The sequence below is a fragment of the Ciconia boyciana genome, chromosome 7 (assembly GCF_034638445.1).
Source record: "Ciconia boyciana chromosome 7, ASM3463844v1, whole genome shotgun sequence".
Lineage (NCBI taxonomy): Eukaryota > Metazoa > Chordata > Aves > Ciconiiformes > Ciconiidae > Ciconia > Ciconia boyciana.
Window position 1 is genome coordinate 49,102,946 of NC_132940.1, and position 19,382 is coordinate 49,122,327.

General features: G+C 41.8%; 1 protein-coding gene across 1 annotated transcript in view; it reads right to left on the reverse strand.

Annotated features, from left to right (window-relative positions):
• Window positions 1-10,310: 10,310 nt before the first annotated feature.
• PID1 (phosphotyrosine interaction domain containing 1) overlaps window positions 10,311-19,382 on the reverse strand; it is a 130,551-nt gene continuing 121,479 nt past the window's right edge. The window contains exon 4 of the mRNA XM_072868291.1: window positions 10,311-10,697. Within this exon, the coding sequence (XP_072724392.1) occupies window positions 10,471-10,697 (227 nt within the window). The 3' untranslated portion in view covers window positions 10,311-10,470. The remainder of the gene's footprint in view (window positions 10,698-19,382) is intronic.

Below are 19,382 nucleotides of genomic sequence, written 5' to 3' on the forward strand. Positions count from 1 at the left end.
AACGAAGCTTAAAAGAGCAGAGAATCACTAAAAGTTTGCAAAGAAACAGCCTTTGAAAAGGTGGGGTGCAAGGGTGGGCAGTGTGGTGTGCACCCACGGGCTGCATCCCCTCCCTTGCCCTTCTCCCGGGGATGCTCTGGTCCCCGTCTGGTGGGTGAGTTGGTGCCGAGTGTCCCTAGCTGCAGCCCCAGCGTGCAAGGACACAGCTGCTGGCCCAGCCGACATGCTCATGTCGTTCCCAGCGGGGGAGCAAAAGCTGCTAACCCGGGAGAGAGAAGGAAAATGTATTTTTGCATCCTGTCCCCCAGCATTTTTCATCCTGCTCTAGGTCATTTCAGCCACAAATGTCAGACTAATTAAAAGAAAACAAGACCTGGTTTGAATGCCCAAGCTGAGACTGCAGCCTTGTCAAATTTCTTCTGTTGTCAGTGATTCGTGTTTTCTTTTGGGTTTTTTTGTTCCTCTATCTGGTTTGAGCTGTCTGCAGGAGGGGAAACAAGCCCACTCCGAGGATACTTCTGAGGTATTACCTCTAATGGGCCAGTATTCAAGTCTTGTCTGTTTACATGAAAAGGCACCTGATCTTGTTAAAAAGGCTAATATGTGCTGCAGATAAAATCCTAACTAAACCTCTTAACTCTTTGGACATTTATCTACTGTGGTGTGGAATTTAATGTGTAATGTCTGAGATGTGCTGCCAAAGATGGACTCAGGTTGTAATCTTTGCAGGAGAGGAAGCTGAGTCTTCTTCTGTATGCAAATGGCTGATGATGTTAATGGCCATCAGCAAAGAACAAATAATCCTACTAATAATGCCAGCACCAGTTTCTTGTCTGTACCACAATCCATTCTTAGGAAAGATTTGTAACTGAATGTAACGACGTCTTCCCCCCGCCCCCCCCCCACCCCCCATTTATGTAGAAATATTCATCTTGCAGGCTTTAATCCAATTAAAAGCTTTTTTTTGATTTGCAGAGGCATCCAAAGAATAAGATGTTCTAGCCAGGAATGCATGTATGTTATAAGACCTGCATACTTGCATGTTTTTGTTCTTAAATTCTTTTATTTAAAAAAAAAAAGTTATTCCATTTGAATAGGCATTTTAGGCAGCAGAAATATAATTCACACATATAGTTGAACTCTAGAAATACTGGCCATGTGGTCAGATATGCAGCTTGACAGATTCTTGTCTCACAGCATTCAACCTGCTCACTAGCTGTGAATGCTTAAATCCCTATCTGTCACAAGCACTCCTGAGCTTGTGTCACTGATCTGTTGTAATACAAAGGCTCACTGTCTCTCTTCATGGTCCATCAAATTTGAAGGTACCTTACTGACACTACTGGAAAAAAAAACCCTGCACCAACCCTGCTCACTTACAGGAGGTCACTCTCTGGGATGAGTTTGAAACAGCTGTGGAACTGGAGACTATTGGCATTGGGATTATGCAGCCAAATGAGTAAACCCATCTGCTCTCATTAAGTTGGTAATATTTATAATAAATAATACTTTCTGCTAGAAAATAAAATGTCAGGGATTTGCTGTATCTTACTATATTTTCTATGCAATGTTCACAAAAGATTGGCCGTTTCACATAATTAATAGTGATTCGCTGAGAAGTGGATTGGAAAGGTTGAGCTTTATGACAATAGACTGAGTTGCAGTGGTTTGATTTCTTTGTGCACATTTCAGCAGTGCACCAGCAGCTGAAGGATATACTGAATTCTTAGGTGACTGTTTTGGTACCAGCAGCAATGCAGAATTTATTGTCTGCTGTCATTCATTAAGCCATACATATTTAAATAATAGAAAGTACCTGAAGACGATTAGCAGTGTAAATTACCTGAAGTAATATAGTCAAAATAGTTTTGAGGTAGCTCTACAGTATGTCAGCATCACTGAGAAGACTGTTAGGAAAACAGAGTAGACTTAATGAAACATCACTTAATTGTCACGAGCTGAAGCACAGCGAGTGAAGGACTTGTTAGGACAAATTGTGGTAGCGGTGAGTGAGGACACAGCTGGAATGGCGCTGGAAAATGGGACCTAACACCAACTGCAATTTGTGCCACGAGGTAATGTCAGATGTCACTGTAGTTTCTTATGGTGGTCTCCATTACATTTTAGCAAAACACCCTGTGACTTCCAAAGCCCTATTTAGCATCAGTGCTGGCCAGCAAACAGGGAAGAGTCGCTGACCTCTGTAGTGGGCTTGCCTCTCTCTGGCAGAGTTTTCAGCCAAGATTTCTCTGCCATATGGGCCCTGTGGAAACCCATAGACTCCCAGCCTGCAAGCTTTTCAGTATCATTTCTTTGATAATATTTGCATTGGCTACTTTGTAAAATAAAGTCCATGGAATCGTGCTTCTGGCTGTATGTGGTCAGTGAAATAATAAATAATGACACAAACTTCTCTGTATGTGACAACCCCAGACTTCTCCAACCTGGCAAATAATGACTTTTTGTTCAAAGCAGACTTGCTTATTTGGCAGATGGCAGGACACTTCAGGCAAGACAGATCAGTGAGAGCTGATCACACCACCTCCCAGGGGCATAGACAGCGATCTCAGTGCTACCCCAGGATGCCCGGAGTGCCCAGGGGGCTATCTGAGACTCAGGGGAAACAACAATGCAACCAAATCTCTGAAGGTGTTCAAACCGTATTATCACAGCTCCCAGGAAGGGCTCAGAAAATCCCACAAGGCCTCTCTCTGTTTAAGCACCTAGAAATATTTCAACAGTCCGTCCTCTTCTTTTCTTGGAAGGAAACTCTCCATCGACTAATTTTGGGTACACACTCCTAAAATGTGCACCACATCCTTTCAGGGAGCTGTCGCAACCTTGCTTTTATCATGAGAAAATGATTTATATGAACATGGTTTGACGCAGCAGCAGCAAGAAGGATGAGCTCTGCTGACTGGGAAGGAGCCTTCCTGAGCTGGGCTCAACCAACCCAGCATCATCCTTGCCTCCCAGCAACAGCCAAAATCCTAATGGGAGCGTGCTGCACTGGTGGCAAGGAAGAGTCCAAGCTCAGGAGGCATTGCCCAGGAAATCCTTCAGAAGAAATTATCTGTACTATATTTAAACTGCTTTTAACACCAGGTCTGCTTGCATCATGACAATATTGTTTATGTGCACCCACACCTTGCTACAAAAATAGAAAACTAAAATGCACTCGGAAAGAATAAAGAGCTTCAAGTTGCTTGATTTGACCCACTGGTTTTAGTTATTAGCTCAGTTTTCAGCATTATCATCTATAAATGATCAAATTCCCAGGCTACTGTGCAGATAGTTCATTTAATCATTAAACTATCACAGAAGAACATAACACTGGCTGTGCTATGCGGCCACATTTCTCAGAGCAGAATGGCATTACTCTAAGACATAAAATTGCATAGTTGTGTGCTTACTGTTCTAGTTACAGCATTTACAAGTATTATATTTTATCTTTTAAAAAAAGAAAAGAGAGAGAAAGAAGTGTTCATAAATGACCCCGTCAAATCAGATAATGAGCAGCAGCAGACAAAGCCGAAGAGTTTATTTTATGTACAGTAATGAAGGAAAAGCAAGAATTCCCATGACCAGCCAAATGCTATTGATGATGAATGCAGGTAATTCTGGGGCAAGTACCCAACAAACCAGGCACAGGGGTGAAAAGGGTATTCCAAGAGAATTTGTGTTGTGTTTTATTTCTGCCTTATTTCATACATACCCTTCCTGTTGCCTTTCAGTCTTTTTCTTTTCAATTTTTATTTTCATTTTGTCTTTCTGCTCTTTCTGTGCTTCAATGGACTGCTGAGAGTGTGAAAAGTGAGTAAAGTTCCTTGACCTCACATCATTTCAGGAATTCACATCATTTCAGTAAATTATGCACATTTCTTCTGTATACAGTCTGGGGACTTCCAGCTTACAGCAAGACATTTCTTGCTTTACTCATGCAAAGCTTTACTATGCTTAGAACCATGACTGCTTTTGTTGTACAAGACCAAAGCCACTCATTGAGAAGCTGTTTGGAAAGAACAATATTAAACTACAAACCAAACAACATGTTGCCTTCCTATGTTTAATGAGAGCTTCATTTTTCTTACCTTGCCAAGTCTGGGATGCTTGCAAAAGTAAATGTCATTCCTGAGACCTAGAGACTTTCAGGTTGGGTTAGAGCCAGACCTAAGTGAATCAGAAATTAAAATATTTATTGAATTGTGGAACTAGAAGTAGAAATATATAAATGCTTCCAAAAAACATCAAAAGTCTTTCCAAAGGGTGCATAACACTAGCAACCAGAGGCAGATTGTGGCCAGAGCATGTTTAAACAAAATGCAGAAAAAGCTATAGAGGAAAAATCAAAGCTTTCCTTGACAAAGTCCTCATTCGATTAAATGCACAGCATGGTTTTTTGGCTTTAATTCATTGTGATGTTCAGATCTGCGGGGTTTAAATATAATGCAGGCTTTCCACTGCTGCGTGTTTATGGAGTCACACCTTTGATAAGTATTTTCAGGGAGACTACAAAGTGGCCCCAAATTAAAACGGTTTTGTTACTTCGCCTTCTCTGTCGGCAAGTGCAAGATATGTGATCAGCATATGCATGGTCTTCTCCATACTTTGCTGATGAGGGCTAGGTGGGAGCACACACCAGAGACCAACCTCCAATTATAGTCTCTGCTGCGGCAGCAAGTGCCAGACCTGGTCAGGCCCCATGACATGCACATGGGTGCTGAGCGTGCACCTCCCTAAATTGGAGAGGTGCGAGTCAGCACGATCCTCTGTGATGGAGCAGAATAAATAGCAACAGGAAAAAAAATACAAAGGAGGCCAGAAGCAGCTGGGAACACTCATCTTTCCTCATGTCTTTTCACTGCGTTGGGAACAAAAGCCCAGCTCCATGAGAAGGCAGAGCTCGCCAATGAGATGCAAAAACGTTGATGTTTTCTGAAGGTAAAACCATTTCTAAAATCAGGTGGAGTCCTGCAGAGGACACCACAGGCACTGGCATGTGTGCATGGTGGCTCTGCAGGGACTGCTGACAGGCAGGGGACTGGCACCCCCCAAGATCCTTTGTCTGGGCTCCAAGAGGCTCATTGACTGTATAGATACATTTGGAGGCTTTTGTCTCATATCTCTCCCTGCAATGGCTGAAATTATTTTACAAGTTTTGGAAGCCTCTGAATAACCTTTGTCCACAAAATGGGCTACAAACTTCCTCAAATCCAGCAAACCCATACATTATTCCCCTTAATATTTAGAAGTAGTCAACTTGAGGCACTGTCCCTGCTTTCTGCTAAGCAGACTGCTTGATGCACTCAGTACCACATAGCTCCTTGACGCTGCCCTACATGGCAATACAAAACCATGGGTTATGCTTGGAAGACATTAATCTAAAGAGAAAAGAGGCATTACTGAACACCACCGGAGTACAGTAGTTTTATCTCTCTGTTCTCACACCCTGTGTCTCTCGGGCTGTCCTGGCTCTGGGGCAAGAGTTGAGGAAGAGCAGCCTACAGCAGCTGCAAAGCTTCAGCAGGCACAGGAGTTGCCAGTGCTCTTTCCCCTTTCTGTTTTACAGCGGGACGCATAGTTGTGCAGTGAGAAAGTGGGACGTTCATCCAGCTCCTTTTGCAGAAAATTAAGACAGTTCTCAGACAAACACTTTAACATCCAAATACTCGCAACAACCCCATAACCACTTCTCAGGCATGTGCCTCAGAAATATTATTTTGATATTAATGCTTTAAAAAACAAGCCAATGGTCTTCCTGTCACAGAAACAATGTTTTACAAAAGTGCACACAGCATCAAGAAACACGTCCTCTAACACACAGGGAGGCTCCCTGGTGCTTCTGGGCAGGGCTGGAGGATGCTCAGGCTCTGCAGAGTTACACAAAAGCACAGTTGTTGCCATTAAATTCATCTGTGTCAAGGTAGTGCCCCAAAACCCCAGGTGAGATAAGAATCAGCACACCAGATATAATGCAAACCAAGTGGTAATTCCTACCCTGAAGTGTAGCCAGATTAGGTAGCAGTGGAAGCAGGCAGTGCGAGTCAAAGTATCACTGTCCTTGACCAACAGGTGAGGAACTGAGACAGTGAGAAGGTGATGGCAAACTCTTCTTTCCTACATGGAAAATCGAAGCAGGGTGAGCTACTGAGGCTTACAGGGCAGAAATCTGTGACAGAGCTCAAAATCATAACCCCATCTCTGAGATCTCAATCCTGAGACTGAAGTAGCCAACCTCACGGTCTGACTTTCACAAGTGAGCACAAAGGGACAGAAACTACAGCTCATCGTTCAGAGCTGCTGGTGGTTTGATACACCACTTCATTTATTTTCAAAAACTGAAACTGCTATCAGGAAGAAATTAGCTATTGAATAGAGAGAAAGGATGATGTGCCCTCCAACATCTTCTGGAACCTGAAGAACACTTTCTTTTTTCTTTTTTCTTTTTTTCTTTTTTAAATTATGCTGTCATTATTGCTCCCTGAAGACTTACTGCTGAATGTTTATTAATTTCAATGGTCAAGACGCAATCCTTAGACCAGACTCAAATATCTCTTTTATTTGTGCAAGACCTTGAAAAACGTTAGCCACATTCCCTCTTTCTGATGTAATTCAGCTGACTTAGAGGGAGTTACTCACACTTTATAGCAGCGTAAATGAGAGCAGATTCAGGTTCAATGCTTCATTTTCCATCCGCATCAGAAGTTAACTAACAGCTTTATTCCCTGATCCTGCTGAAAGAGCTGATGACGGTGGTACACAAACAAAGGCGCCTTCACATGCAAAGAGTTGTGTATGTTGTTGTTAAACAAACATGCCCATGTTAACTTCAGCCTCATTAAAAATACAAGAAAAACATTCATCCTGGGATCCCAGACAGGCAATTGCTACAAAAGGATGTGTTCTAAGCATTAAACAAACCACACAAAACACTCCAAAACAAACAGGAAAAAACCCCACTGTAAACCCAGGGTAGGTAAATACCCAAAATTATAAACGTTAAAAAAGAAAATATGTTTTCTATGTCCTGCCTAGTATGTCTTGAATCATGGATAAAAGGATTTAACATTCTCTTTACTCTATCCACTTTTAATAGGAAAATCCAGGTGCAGATGTGGGCTTGATTCCAGTGCCAAGCTGCCTGCTCTGTTTAATAAAGAGTTTAATGCAATTTAATCCAAAGAAGCAAAGAGCCCTAAGACACCAGCACTAGAGATTCAGCATCCTAATTAATTTTCTGTTGGTCACAGTTGTCACAGAGATTCCCTCGCTTGTGCTTCTGCTAATACGGTTTAAAGAAAAATAAATCCAATAAACTGTGTTTGCACTCAGTTGCAATTCCTAGTGAAATGATTAATATTTATATAAGAAAATAAAATATTACCAACCAGAATTATTCAGTTATCTCCTCCTTCCCCTTGCTTCATCCCTGCCCATGAGATTGTTCTGTCATTAACGAAGGGATAAGCATAAATGCATGGAAATACCACTGGCTGAGCCCACCTCATTGTACGCTGGTGTTTAGGAACGGGAAGCAGAAGCAGATGTTCTCACCTCTGCCAGCAAACCTGCAGGGAGACACGACACAACAACCTTTCCACCACATGAGGAGAAACAATTTTGGACTTGCAAAGATGAGCAGATTATTTGAATTTCGTGGGCTAGTGACACCATTTTGCAGGAAGCAAGTGCATGCCGTGCTCTCCTTGACCTGGAAGAAGTCATTGACAGAAAAGCCATTAATTAGTGCACATGCAGCAGCCACTGCCCTCCCGCTGTGCGACACAGCCAGGGCCATGCACCCAGGCCAGCCACAATCTCCAAATCTAAATGAGTCAGGAAGATAGGCAGCAGCAAAATGGCCTTAGTGGGACATGCAGTAGCGGCATCAAGAAATTTGGCAACCCAACAGCCACGACGAGGAAAAGCTAACCAGCACGTTAACCGGTGTGGCTGACTGGAGGTCTAGTTTTGTATAGGCAAATACTAACCATAGGAAAAAACAGTCTTTCCTGGGAGGCTGTGCTTTGCAAAAGTGACGGAGGCTGTGTCTCTCACCCATTTGGAAGTGGGCAGCAGCTGCCTGCATTTACGACACGCAAACCACTGTCCCCAGGGGCAGGCGTGGGGCTGGCCATGTGCTCAGCACACCCAGAGCAGCTTGCGTGTCCAGTACCCACGCACGGTGATACGGATGTTTTAAGAAGTCGTTTGTTTCTAGGAACATAGACCACACATTGGTTGCATTTTGTTCTGGACTAGGGTGAAATTCTGATTGAGAAAAACACTGACAGGGACTCCAATAATGTATCACAAATTCAATATACTCAATACAAATGAACAAACACCAGAATTTCTGACCTGTAGCCATAATATCACTTTTGTAATATGATGAGACCATACCAAGTTATTTTGTTTCCTCCTGATTCAAGAGCCAAATGCTATTTGCTGAAAGCCAGTTCAGTTTGTCTGAACTTAATAAAATATCCTTCTGCAACAAAGCATAAGGATTTTCTTCTGAAATAAAATAAAAAACATTTGACAATTTAAACAAACTGAACCCTGCTGAAATCCTTTGAGGCTCAAATATATTGCTTTTTTTTTGTTCCCCCCAAATCACAGATTTTAATAAATGACAGAAGTAGACCATGTTATACAAAGGATTGTTATTAAGCAGATTAGGAAAAATACTAAATGTCCAGTGTCTGCCTGTTCACTGAAAACAGTTTCATTGTATTGATTGGTCTCACCTTTATCATTTTCACTTCCATTTAAAGATCCCTGAAACAAAATTAGTTCCAATGAAGACACAAGCACTGATAAAGTACATCTGTTCCTGTTCAGTGGAAAGTGATTCCATGGTATTCCAAACCCTACGCAAAGCAAGAGCAAGAGATTTTATGTAAGGGCTGCCTTTGGAGCTGGAGAAAACAGCTGAGGTGGTGGCAATCCCACTGCCCATGACTGCAGCCATTCTCTGCTGCAGGGGTTTGGATCTTCAGCTGATCTTCAGCTGAAAATTTTCAGCTCTTGAATTTGCTCCATCCTCTGCTCTCTACCTTCCCCAGAAGGCTGAAGAGAAAGTTATTGCAAAGATCAAGAGACTATCAATAGTGCCCCTGTCCTAAGAAATTTGGCAATAAAATTAAGACTATTACAACCTGTTTTTAAAAGAAGCTTTTTATAATCCTTTTCCATGTGAAGACAGAACCACTAACCAAGCACAAGGCAATCACTATACAAACTGGTTTCCACTACTGCAGCAAAGGAGACTATCAAAGATTTCTCTTTGTCCACCTCCCTCTCTTGATTTATGTATAGTAAATTACACAGTCAAAAGAATAATAATTAAAAAATAATCACAAAGCCTATTGCATAATTAATTTCAGGAATTATGCTGGGTTGTGGGTTTTTTTTTAATAATGCATGTGATGATGAGTTTTTGGAGAGCAACAGATCTGGTCACATAGAGAAAATGTAATTATTCTTTAAATTATTTAAAGGGCAGTGGCATTCTTCACCAGATAACACACCTGTAGATTTCTCCTTGGAGACTTGAGTTCTTTCAGCCTAGAGTTCATAAAAACCTGGAAACCTTCAGGGCTGATCTGTAACGGCAAGCACAGAGTCACCATGCGTGGGCAAGGAGCGATGATGAAACGGTGTGCGAGGCTGGACCTCCTCCTCCACCACACCCGACATTACCAAAAACATCGGCTGGTGCCAGGGCTGGAGGGTCAGGCTATTTCTTTGCAACTTTTATCCTCCTTTTTGCTGCTGATGGAGCTGCAATACTTGTACTACCACGTAGTGTTGCACTAGCAGAAAGCGGTGAAGTCAGGGCAATACACAGGGTTTGCCTATAGAGACCTGGTGAAGGTAATCTGCCATCACCTCCTTTTAAAGTCCATCACACCAGGATGCTGGTGGGGGAGTCTTTTGGGTACATTACAACAGTATTTAATATTCCATGAGAATATCTGAGCCTATATTTTGCTGTAAAGCCCCAAAACCCACTGAGGAGCATCATGCAAAACAAGCAAACCACAGTATTTCACAACAGATGAGTTTTAACCAAGCTACACGTCAATGCTGTGCTGTTTTTTAATGACCATCTAGAAACAGTGGCGGGGCAGCCCCTGAGTGCAGTTGGGCTGCCCAGGAGTTACTCAGCATCTGGAAAGATTGCACAAACCACTTAGAAAAATGCCTTTGAGACTTATTTTTTTCAAAAATAATGGTACCTCTATGGACTATGAACGTCGATTCTCTCCCCGTCAAAGGGAAAAATGATTTATTGTCCAGAATGATGGTGACAGAAATAAATGTTTTCAGATTACTGAGAGGATTATAGGCAAGAAGAAAAGAATTCAATTTGAGGTTTTACTTAAGAGGCAAAACCCATTAAGGCCTGGTCTTTTTCCCACTGATGTCTACAGCCCTTTGCCCGTGCTTTCAATGTCAGCAGGACTATGCCTCTCTTACTTGTAAGGAAAGACTCACTCTGTGATGATTACAAATGGAAAGACTGAATAATACGTGCTGCTGAGAAAGTCCCGTGACTGGGAAAAATTCCTCACATCTCCTCCTGCTGCTTTCACCATCATCATTTGGGCTATTTGATCTTGCAGTAGCGCTTGCAGGGCCGGTCAGTGCCACAGGGGCCAGCTCTGATGCTCCCAGCTCCAGGTCCAGCGCTGTAATTGGAAAGAGAAGAGCGGGTTAAGACAAACCCATCAGAATGGAGAGCTAGAGGCAGCAAGAGACGAACCCTTGCGGTGATGGAGTTATCACAGCTTGGCTATTTCCAGGTTGCAATTTCCTGCAGACATATAGGAAGAGGGGGAAAAAGCAACTTCCAGGTGTTTCAATTAAAACCACTGTCCTGATCTTTATGCCTTTCAAGATGAAAAAATAAATCTCAGAGTACCTGTATCTGAATCTGGGAATGCATTTTCCTTCTGATTTCACAAGACCTCCATGGCTGCAATTAGCTATTGAGACCATCTGTCTTTTCTTAGTCCTACCTAAGTATTCAGCAGCATTCGATATCAATGCACATTTAGCACCTCAGCATTTTCCCTTTTGATTTGGTGACAGCATCCGCCTAGATGTCGGTGGGAACTGGAATAGGCTCTGGAAGGAGTCGTGAATCTCTGTTAAGCTAATTTCTTTCTCTACAGACTTTTCAAATAATCACTGTTTTAATCATATGATATTTCGCCAAGAGGTTTTTGTAGCAATCTAGTGCACTAAAACATATCACCAGATGAAAATTATCAGAAAAATTCACTGAAGTGCCAGAGCCAGCCCACTAAGTTGCTTTAAGAGCTGACAGGGAAGGAACGTGCTTGTGAAAATGTAGATGAGTGAGTGACTTGACTGGCTCTCAAGGGCCAGGGGTAAAACCACCAGCAATCAGGTGCTAGGGGAATAAGAGAGAGTACTGAAAATTTAACTGCCTCGATGTGTGGGCAAAGATTACTAAAATGTCTTCTTTCATTTTGATGCCATTTTTCTGGGCAACTGGTGTTTATGTGTTTGGGAACAGAAGAGACATAAAAGAATTAAAATACTGATTTTTCTCAGCAGGAAACAGAAGTCTACCCCACAACAGAAATCTTTCTCTATATTTTCACCGTAGTGAAAAAGTGACTCCTCTCTTTTCATTGACAATATTGTACTTGTCAAGCAAAGGTCAAGTCAATAGCGAATAGCTTCTTGAAACATGAGGTCTTGACACGTAAGGTCTTTGCTTTCAGTTAATGGAAAGAGGCCGTCACAAGAGAACTTGACTGTACCCTTGTGGACTAATCCACCTCAGAAACTGCTGAAAGATGGTAATCGGGGTGAGTGGAAATTGAGTATGGCTGTATGGGGCCAGACTTGGTACTTATGATTTTGCAGGACAGACGGTAGTCCATTCTTGCAAATTTATTTGTAACATTTTGCCTGCTCCCCATAAACTTACTTTTGCTCATTCACACTCACCCTCTGGTAGCCTAGTCATCCCTCAACCACAAAATTTACCACCAAGACTTATGTGAAGCTTTGCTGCAGAAAGCTAAAGAGGAAAAAAAAAGATAACATGGAAAAGGGGAAAAAAAGATATTTTTTCCATTGCTACAGATATCCCATGCTAGTGCTTCCTATCAAGAGCCACTTTCAGGCTTATCAAAATGGGATAGAGATGGTTTCATCGGTGTGCTACTGCTCCTGCAGCCATGCTTCGACCTTGGGCAGGTAATTTATCTGATCTGTGCATCAGTTCTCCCTTCTATAGAAAGGAGGAATTGAATTTTACCTTATAGGGGCATGCTGTGAAGCTGCAGAGTTTTAAGGCTGACAGGTGCAGACCTAATAAAGGGAGAAGATACAAGTCCCTGAGGCAGACGCAGCTCTTAGGTGCATTTCCCAGGACTTTGCCCTTACAGTACATTTTACAAACAAGACCAGAAGGATTTAATTAAAAAAAAAAAAAAAGAAGAAAGAACGACAGGTAAGTCTTAGTAAAAATTAAACATGAGATTAGCTACCTCTCAAAGTCATAAAATTAAATTAAAAACCTCTAAATTATGAGAGCTTTCAGATCGAAACGCTACACAGTAGCTCAAACAGAACAGAAATAAAAAAGCATTTATAGCCAACTGCCCTCCTGCCAACTACTTCTTTGCAGGCTGGGCTCAGCTTCCAATTAACAGCTGCAGCAAACATGATGATTTTCTAAGTTGCAACAAACTCTGCTCAGGAACCTCCCAGCACCTGAGAAAGTCCCTGTGGTATTGCCCCCACGCTGCAGCCGTGCTGCAGTCCCAGCAGAGCAGCAGTCCCTGCCCTATGCATGGCATCCCCAGACCACTCACATCCTGCAGGAATAATGACTGATAACTGTCAGCACATAAATAACCAACTGCATCCTTCTTGCCAGGCTGGTCTGCTCATTGATGGACAGGGGCAAATCAATGCACTCCCAATACGAAAGGAGAGGGACAAGAAATATGAACTGGGTTCGATCCAGAGAAACCTTCCTCACTGCCAGATGCTGATTTGGGCTCGTACCTCCATCAGGAGCATGTGCATATGTCCATGGTCCCACTCTGCAGCCACAGAAACAAAACGTCTCTGGGACATCTGTCAAATCTCTGCCCTCCTTGCTGGTTTTCTGGAGGATTTTTTTGGTGGGTTTTTTGGGTTTGGCTTTTTTTTTTTTAATTTTTGATGATAAAAGTCTAAAATGGCTAAATATCTTCTTTATTTTTTCTCTAAACACTAACGCTAATTCTCTAAATCTGCAGTTTAAAAGGCATGAGAACCTCGAGATGGGTCTTGCAGGAGTAAGGTATGTTGCCTGACACGGGGAAAGGGCAGCAAAGGGTGGCTGCACGCTGCCAAATCGCACGCGTCTAGGATACAAAGCAGTTAGTGAGACTATACAGCTTTCTTGCTGTAGTTAATACAGCAAAGGCTCCCTGAAGGGCCCACTGATAACGGCCGTTTTGATATGCAGAATCATAAATCCGTGCTGTTTTCTGTTCTTCTCGCCTTCCCACTCCTCTTGGCTCTCCAGGTGACCAAGTGGCCCCTCTGAAACGTCTTGTCCCAGAACATTCATTTATGGCAGTTTCTTGAGCAGCATTGCTTGCCAGATATTATTTCTGTTAATTAGTCCTTTTGGCTGCTTGATATGCCAGAAAATTCATATTTTTCTACTCTTTTTCTCCTGCTTTTGAGTTGTTGTATTTATTCTAGATGAAAGCCAGATGTTATATAATAAGAGAACTGCCTTTCCTAAAAGGAAACATTCATCAGTGCAGAAGCAGACATTGTAGCTTTGCTGTGAATTACTTAAATTCCTCCTTTTTTTTCTTCTGAACAGGAAATCCAAGAAGATGTATTTGAAAGCAATAGTATTGTGACTGCAGAATAAAAGCCATTTACCCTAATCCTTTTAAAAGCTGGTAATAGGGATTTAAATGTACTTACGTTTAAAAATGTTTAAATTTGAAGGAGAGACAAACATAAACCCAAAATATTTGGAAAAAAAAAAATGTTTGGATATTTTACATAGGAAATACTTTTCAAATACAACACAGATGATTACTATCAAACCAGCTGGATTTTTTTTTTTTTTTAATGCCTAGTGGCTATTGATTTTCCTACAGAGCCTCTTCTCCCAAAGCCAGGGCCTTAGCACAAATGAACCTAAATGTCATTTTACTTTATGCTGAAATAAAAACATTCTACAAAACAGCTCCTCTGGTATTGTGCTGGATGGGTACACTGTGATTATTTTGATAGAGAGGGTGGGACGGGATGACTTGGGAACAAGTCATTCATGCAAAGATAAACTTCCCCACAGTACGGCCCAGGGGGGTGCTTGGGGGCTCAGTGGGGTGTTTATGACACCTGGGTTTGGCACTTGTGGAGCTGTGCTGGGTGCGACTCTTGGTCTGGCACTGGAGGTGCAATGTGCTCAGTGGGTGCCTATTTTTCCTCTCTTCCTCTTATTTGTTTTCATGGTGGCTGGAATAACACCTATAGGAAGAGCAAAGCAGAAGAAAACTGCAGTGTTTTCTCAATATGAAAATTCAAAAGCAAATAAAAAACACTTTTCATGGGAAAAAAGACTGCAACTGACTGACGGCCACAGTATTTCCCTGTGAGTGGGGTCAAGAGCAGCCTCCTGCATTGCCCCACCTCTTGCCTCTGCTGTCATGGGCACGCTGCTCACACTCACTTGTGGTCTGCATCCTTTCCAGTGCCAACCATGGCTTAGAAATTTGACTTCAGGAGTATAACTTTTTCAACAAAGACCCAAGCTTCTCACACATCCAAATAACACTTTGAAAATATCCCTCCCAGGTATAAACGATAATCTTTAATATTTAAATAAATAATGTATATATTGGAGATTTCTAATATCATATGTTCACAAAAACAATCATAATCGTGATACCTCACTTACCAGGTTTTGGGAAACTTGTTAAAGATGCAATGCAATTATCCTTTCATATAGAATTTTATATCCTTATTATGAAATATTTTCATTATGCCATTGCTGGAATATTTTTAGAATTAATATAATCTGTTGTAATATAAAGAAGAATACTAGCATAGCTATTTTACAAAGTATGTTCCAGTTGAATGAGCTAATTAGCTTTTAATAATGAGACCCAGCCAATGGATTTACAAAGCAAGCTACTGGAGCTTAATGATTTCAAAAGCTATCACATTTACAAGTTAATGTAGCGTAAATTATTCATGAGCATCTTATGAATAGGTGTAATAAGTAATTTCCAGGGCTAGCATTGCATTAAAATGAGGTTCTTCTGAAAAGTGCCTTTAGAAACAGAGCTTTGTGTGATCCCATATTTACTGTGGAGTTTGCTATTTTCACATGAAATTGTAGAAGTTTGGAAGTAGAAGGCCATTTACCAGTCAAGATTTCCTTCAGTCCACATCTCCGCTAAGCCCTGACAATCCCCATGGTTTAGGAGCGAGCAGAGGCATCAGAGGCACTCACTGTAATGTTCAACTTTTCTGATTCCCTCTCTTAATGGCATATAGTTAGGGCTACCAAAACTGGAGAAACCTCCTCTCTACCAGCAGCAATATTATCTTCGGCTTAGCAGTAGTTCATGGCACACAGAATTGAAACGAGAGCCATCTACAACAGTGCGTTGCTACCTCACCCTGTGAAAAGCCCTTGCCCTTCTGCCTCCCCACACCTCCATCAATGCAGAAACCAATTCCAGGGAAACTTCCCAATGTCGAACCCAGGAGAGCTGCATAGAGGCATCAGCAATGCCCTTCCCCTTTACCACCCAGCCCTTTCTTTCATGGGCAGGTTCTGGCTCATCCAGCAGATTGAACTACCTTCACCCAGGTGCAAAGCACCTGTGAAAAGTCAGTAAATTTTATGAACTGAATGAAATCTTCCCAACCCAGGCTTCATCAGTCTCTCCATGGGAGAACAGCAGAGTTTCAGTAGCAAAAGGTGAATCAAACCTATAAAATGTAAAAAAATTGGGGTAGAAGCTGGTTCAGGAGAAATTCTACAGGTAATGGAGAGTTTTGAACCTAAAGGGGAAATACTAATTTAGAGAGAAGGGTCTCCTAAGGGCAGGAGGAGGGACGGGTTGGCTTGGTTTTAAGATATTTATATTTCTTGAGCCTTGCTACCATTGCCATGCTTGGCCTGGCTCAAGGGATTCCAATTGTCAACAGAAATAGGACTTTGGCCGCAGATGTTCAGGTTAGGGCTTCAGTTTGTATCACCTGTGGATGCTTTTCTTCAGTGCTCAGAATAGTTAAACTGGTTCATCAAGAAATTGCTTTAATTTGTGAGAATATTTGAAAGTCAAATCTTCTAGTGTAGAATCACCTCTGTGAAACATTACTTTTTATGCAAAAAGAAGTGTTCTTGCAGAGATTTTTTATTTTATTTTATATACAGTACAAAAATCTACAAGTTCTAATTCTAGCTTAAGACCAAAAAATAAACACACAGCAAGATTAAGGCAGGAATGCTTTCCCTGTTTAATTGCCTGAGTTATATCTTGGCAAAGTTCCTGACGATTTGTTTGTTTTCTTATGGATGGTATTCATAGAATCATAGAATCATTTAGGTTGGAAAAGACCTTTAAGATCATTGAGTCCCACTGTTAACCTAGCACTGCCAAGTCCACCACCAAACCATGTCCCTAAGCACCTCATCCAAACGTCTTCTAAATACCTCCAGGGATGGTGACTCAACCGCTTCTCTGGGCAGCCTGTTCCAATGCTTGACCACCTTTTTGGTGAAGAAATGTTTCCTAATATCCAATCTAAACCTCCCCTGGCACAACTCAAGGCCATTTCCTCTTGTCCTATGGATTGTTATTTGGGAGAAGAGACTGACCCCCACCTCACTACAACCTCCTTTCATGTAGTTGTAGAGAGCAATAAGGTCTCCCCTCAGCCTCCTTTTCTCCAGGCTAAACAACCCCAGTTCCCTCAGCTGCTCCTCATCAGACTTGTGCTCTAGACCCTTCACCAGCTTCGTTGGCCTTCTCTGGACATGCTCCAGCACCTCAATGTCTTTCTTGTAGTGAGGGGCCCAAAACTGAACACAGCATTCGAGGTGCGGCCTCACCAGTGCCACGTACAGGGGCATGATCACTTCCCTAGTCCTGCTGGCCACACTATTTCTGATACAAGCCAGGATGCCATTGGCCTTCTTGGCCACCTGGGCACACTGCTGGCTCATATTCAGCCAGCTGTCGACCAACACTTCCAGGTCCTTTTCTGCCAGGCAGCTTTCCAGCCACTCTTCCTCAAGCCTGTAGCGTTGCATGGGGTTGTTGTGACCCAAGTGCAGGACCTTGCACTTGGCCTTGTTGAACCTCATACATTTGGCCTTGGCCCATCAATCCAGCCTGTCCAGGTCCCTCTGTAGAGCCTTCCTACCCTCAAGCAGATCAACACTCCCGCCCAACTTGGTGTCGTCTGCAAACTTACTGAGGGTGCACTGGATTCTAGGTATTTTCTTAATTTTGTCATTTTGCTTACCAATATGGGATCTTAGATGACTAAGAAACATCAATTCCTGTAGAACTGCAGACTTTAAGAAGAAGAAGAAACCCCTCCTTTCCATTCAGCTGTCATTATTTAGGATTGTTTTGATTTTGCTAGGTTTGCTGGGGTTTTTAAGTCACAGCAAGATCTCTTCAGGCCGCGGAAGGAGCTATGTGGCCCTCCTCATATTTCTGATTTGAATAACTAGATACAAATGGTATTTTTAAAGAATAGAGGAAACAGTTCATTTCACAATTGCTCATTGAGAGCCAGAGAGTATTGTATTTTCTCTCAAAAAAGTAACTTGGCAAGATTTATTTATATTATCAGGAATTAGGATGGGGGGAAGATACTTGATGAACCATGTTGCTCTTATTCACTTGTTACATGGAGAAGCTGTTCAGTACAACTTTGAGCAGAGATTCATTAGATGCATTAATCTCAATCTTAAAAATTACAACTGCTTCATTATGTCAGTTCATTTGCACAATAGGAAGAGACAAGCTTGAATCAGAGGATTTCTAGCAAAACATGTGCCACTTACAGTAGAGATTTTCTCCTCAGGGGTCAGCTCAGGAACATGGATTCACTCCTCAAGAGATGCTGATTATTACCGCCAGGCTTTCCAGCTTCCTGTATCTGTTCAAGCTGCATTTTAGCCCTGCTTTCTCAATCATGAGTATATAGCAATCATAGTTATAGGTGACAGAAGGGCAGATATGTAGACATAAATATCCACATGTGCATGACTTGCATGAGCACAGAATGCTCATGCAAGAATCCTTTCCCCATAGGGAAAGGAAATAAAAGCAAACACCATCCCACTATTAATTAGGAAATTAACACAACATTTTTAAAAGGGGACAAAAAGGCACATGAATCCATGAGGTGGAGTCTTCCACTTGGGCATCTTCCCTATGGTAATCTCAAAGTTTCTCATCTACAAACTTTAAATCCAGTTTTGCAGCAATAGCAAGCAAAGCAGATGGGTCAGCTAGTCTGCACGAGGCTAAGAGGGATGCCAGCAGTTAAAATGTTTCTCTATATTTGTTTTAGAGGTATGAAAAGATATTCAATGCATACTCCTCCCAAAAACCATTATGGATATTTAGTGCTTCATGGACGTTGTATCTCCTATCAGCTGGGCTTTGACAGGCACCCCTGTGAAGCTCTGGTTCAAAAACCAAATTGGTGTGATTCACTTACAGGTTTCATAGATATCGTATCTTCACAAGCAATACCGAGGTCCTTGAGGAAGAGACACAGAGCATTGTCAGTACTTGGGTATACCTATCTAAGTAGTTTCCATAAACATCTCAAAGGCAGATGAAAAAAAAAAAAGAAAAAAGTTTTGTCAATCAGTTTAAAAAACTTAATTTACAAGATGTTGGGAAAAAAACCCCATATTTTTGCAGACTTTTTTGAGCTCTGTTTTTTCCCCTCCTTTAATTAGTAATTTATTAACCATTTTAAAACCATTAAGGTTTGCCAAGCAGTTCCATCAAGCTCCATCCATCAATAAGTCCATGAATTTTCAGGAGAGTGACAAACGAATGAGCAATGTCAACGAGGCATTCAGCTAACAGGAACCAGGTGGTGCTTGACACAATATTTTCAAGTCGTGAGTCATCGTGTTGCATTCTTGAGCCTGGTGTGACTTCCTGGGAGCAGTGCCAAGGTCAGGCAAATCATTACTTACAATTAATGACATTCTGAAGATTGTACACTCTTAAATTTCTCTTGTCCTTGTTTCTTTTGAACTAGTCTTTGTCTTCTTTTGGTTTTGTCTGTAAGCTCTTTGCAACAAGGATCATTATTTTCAGCAT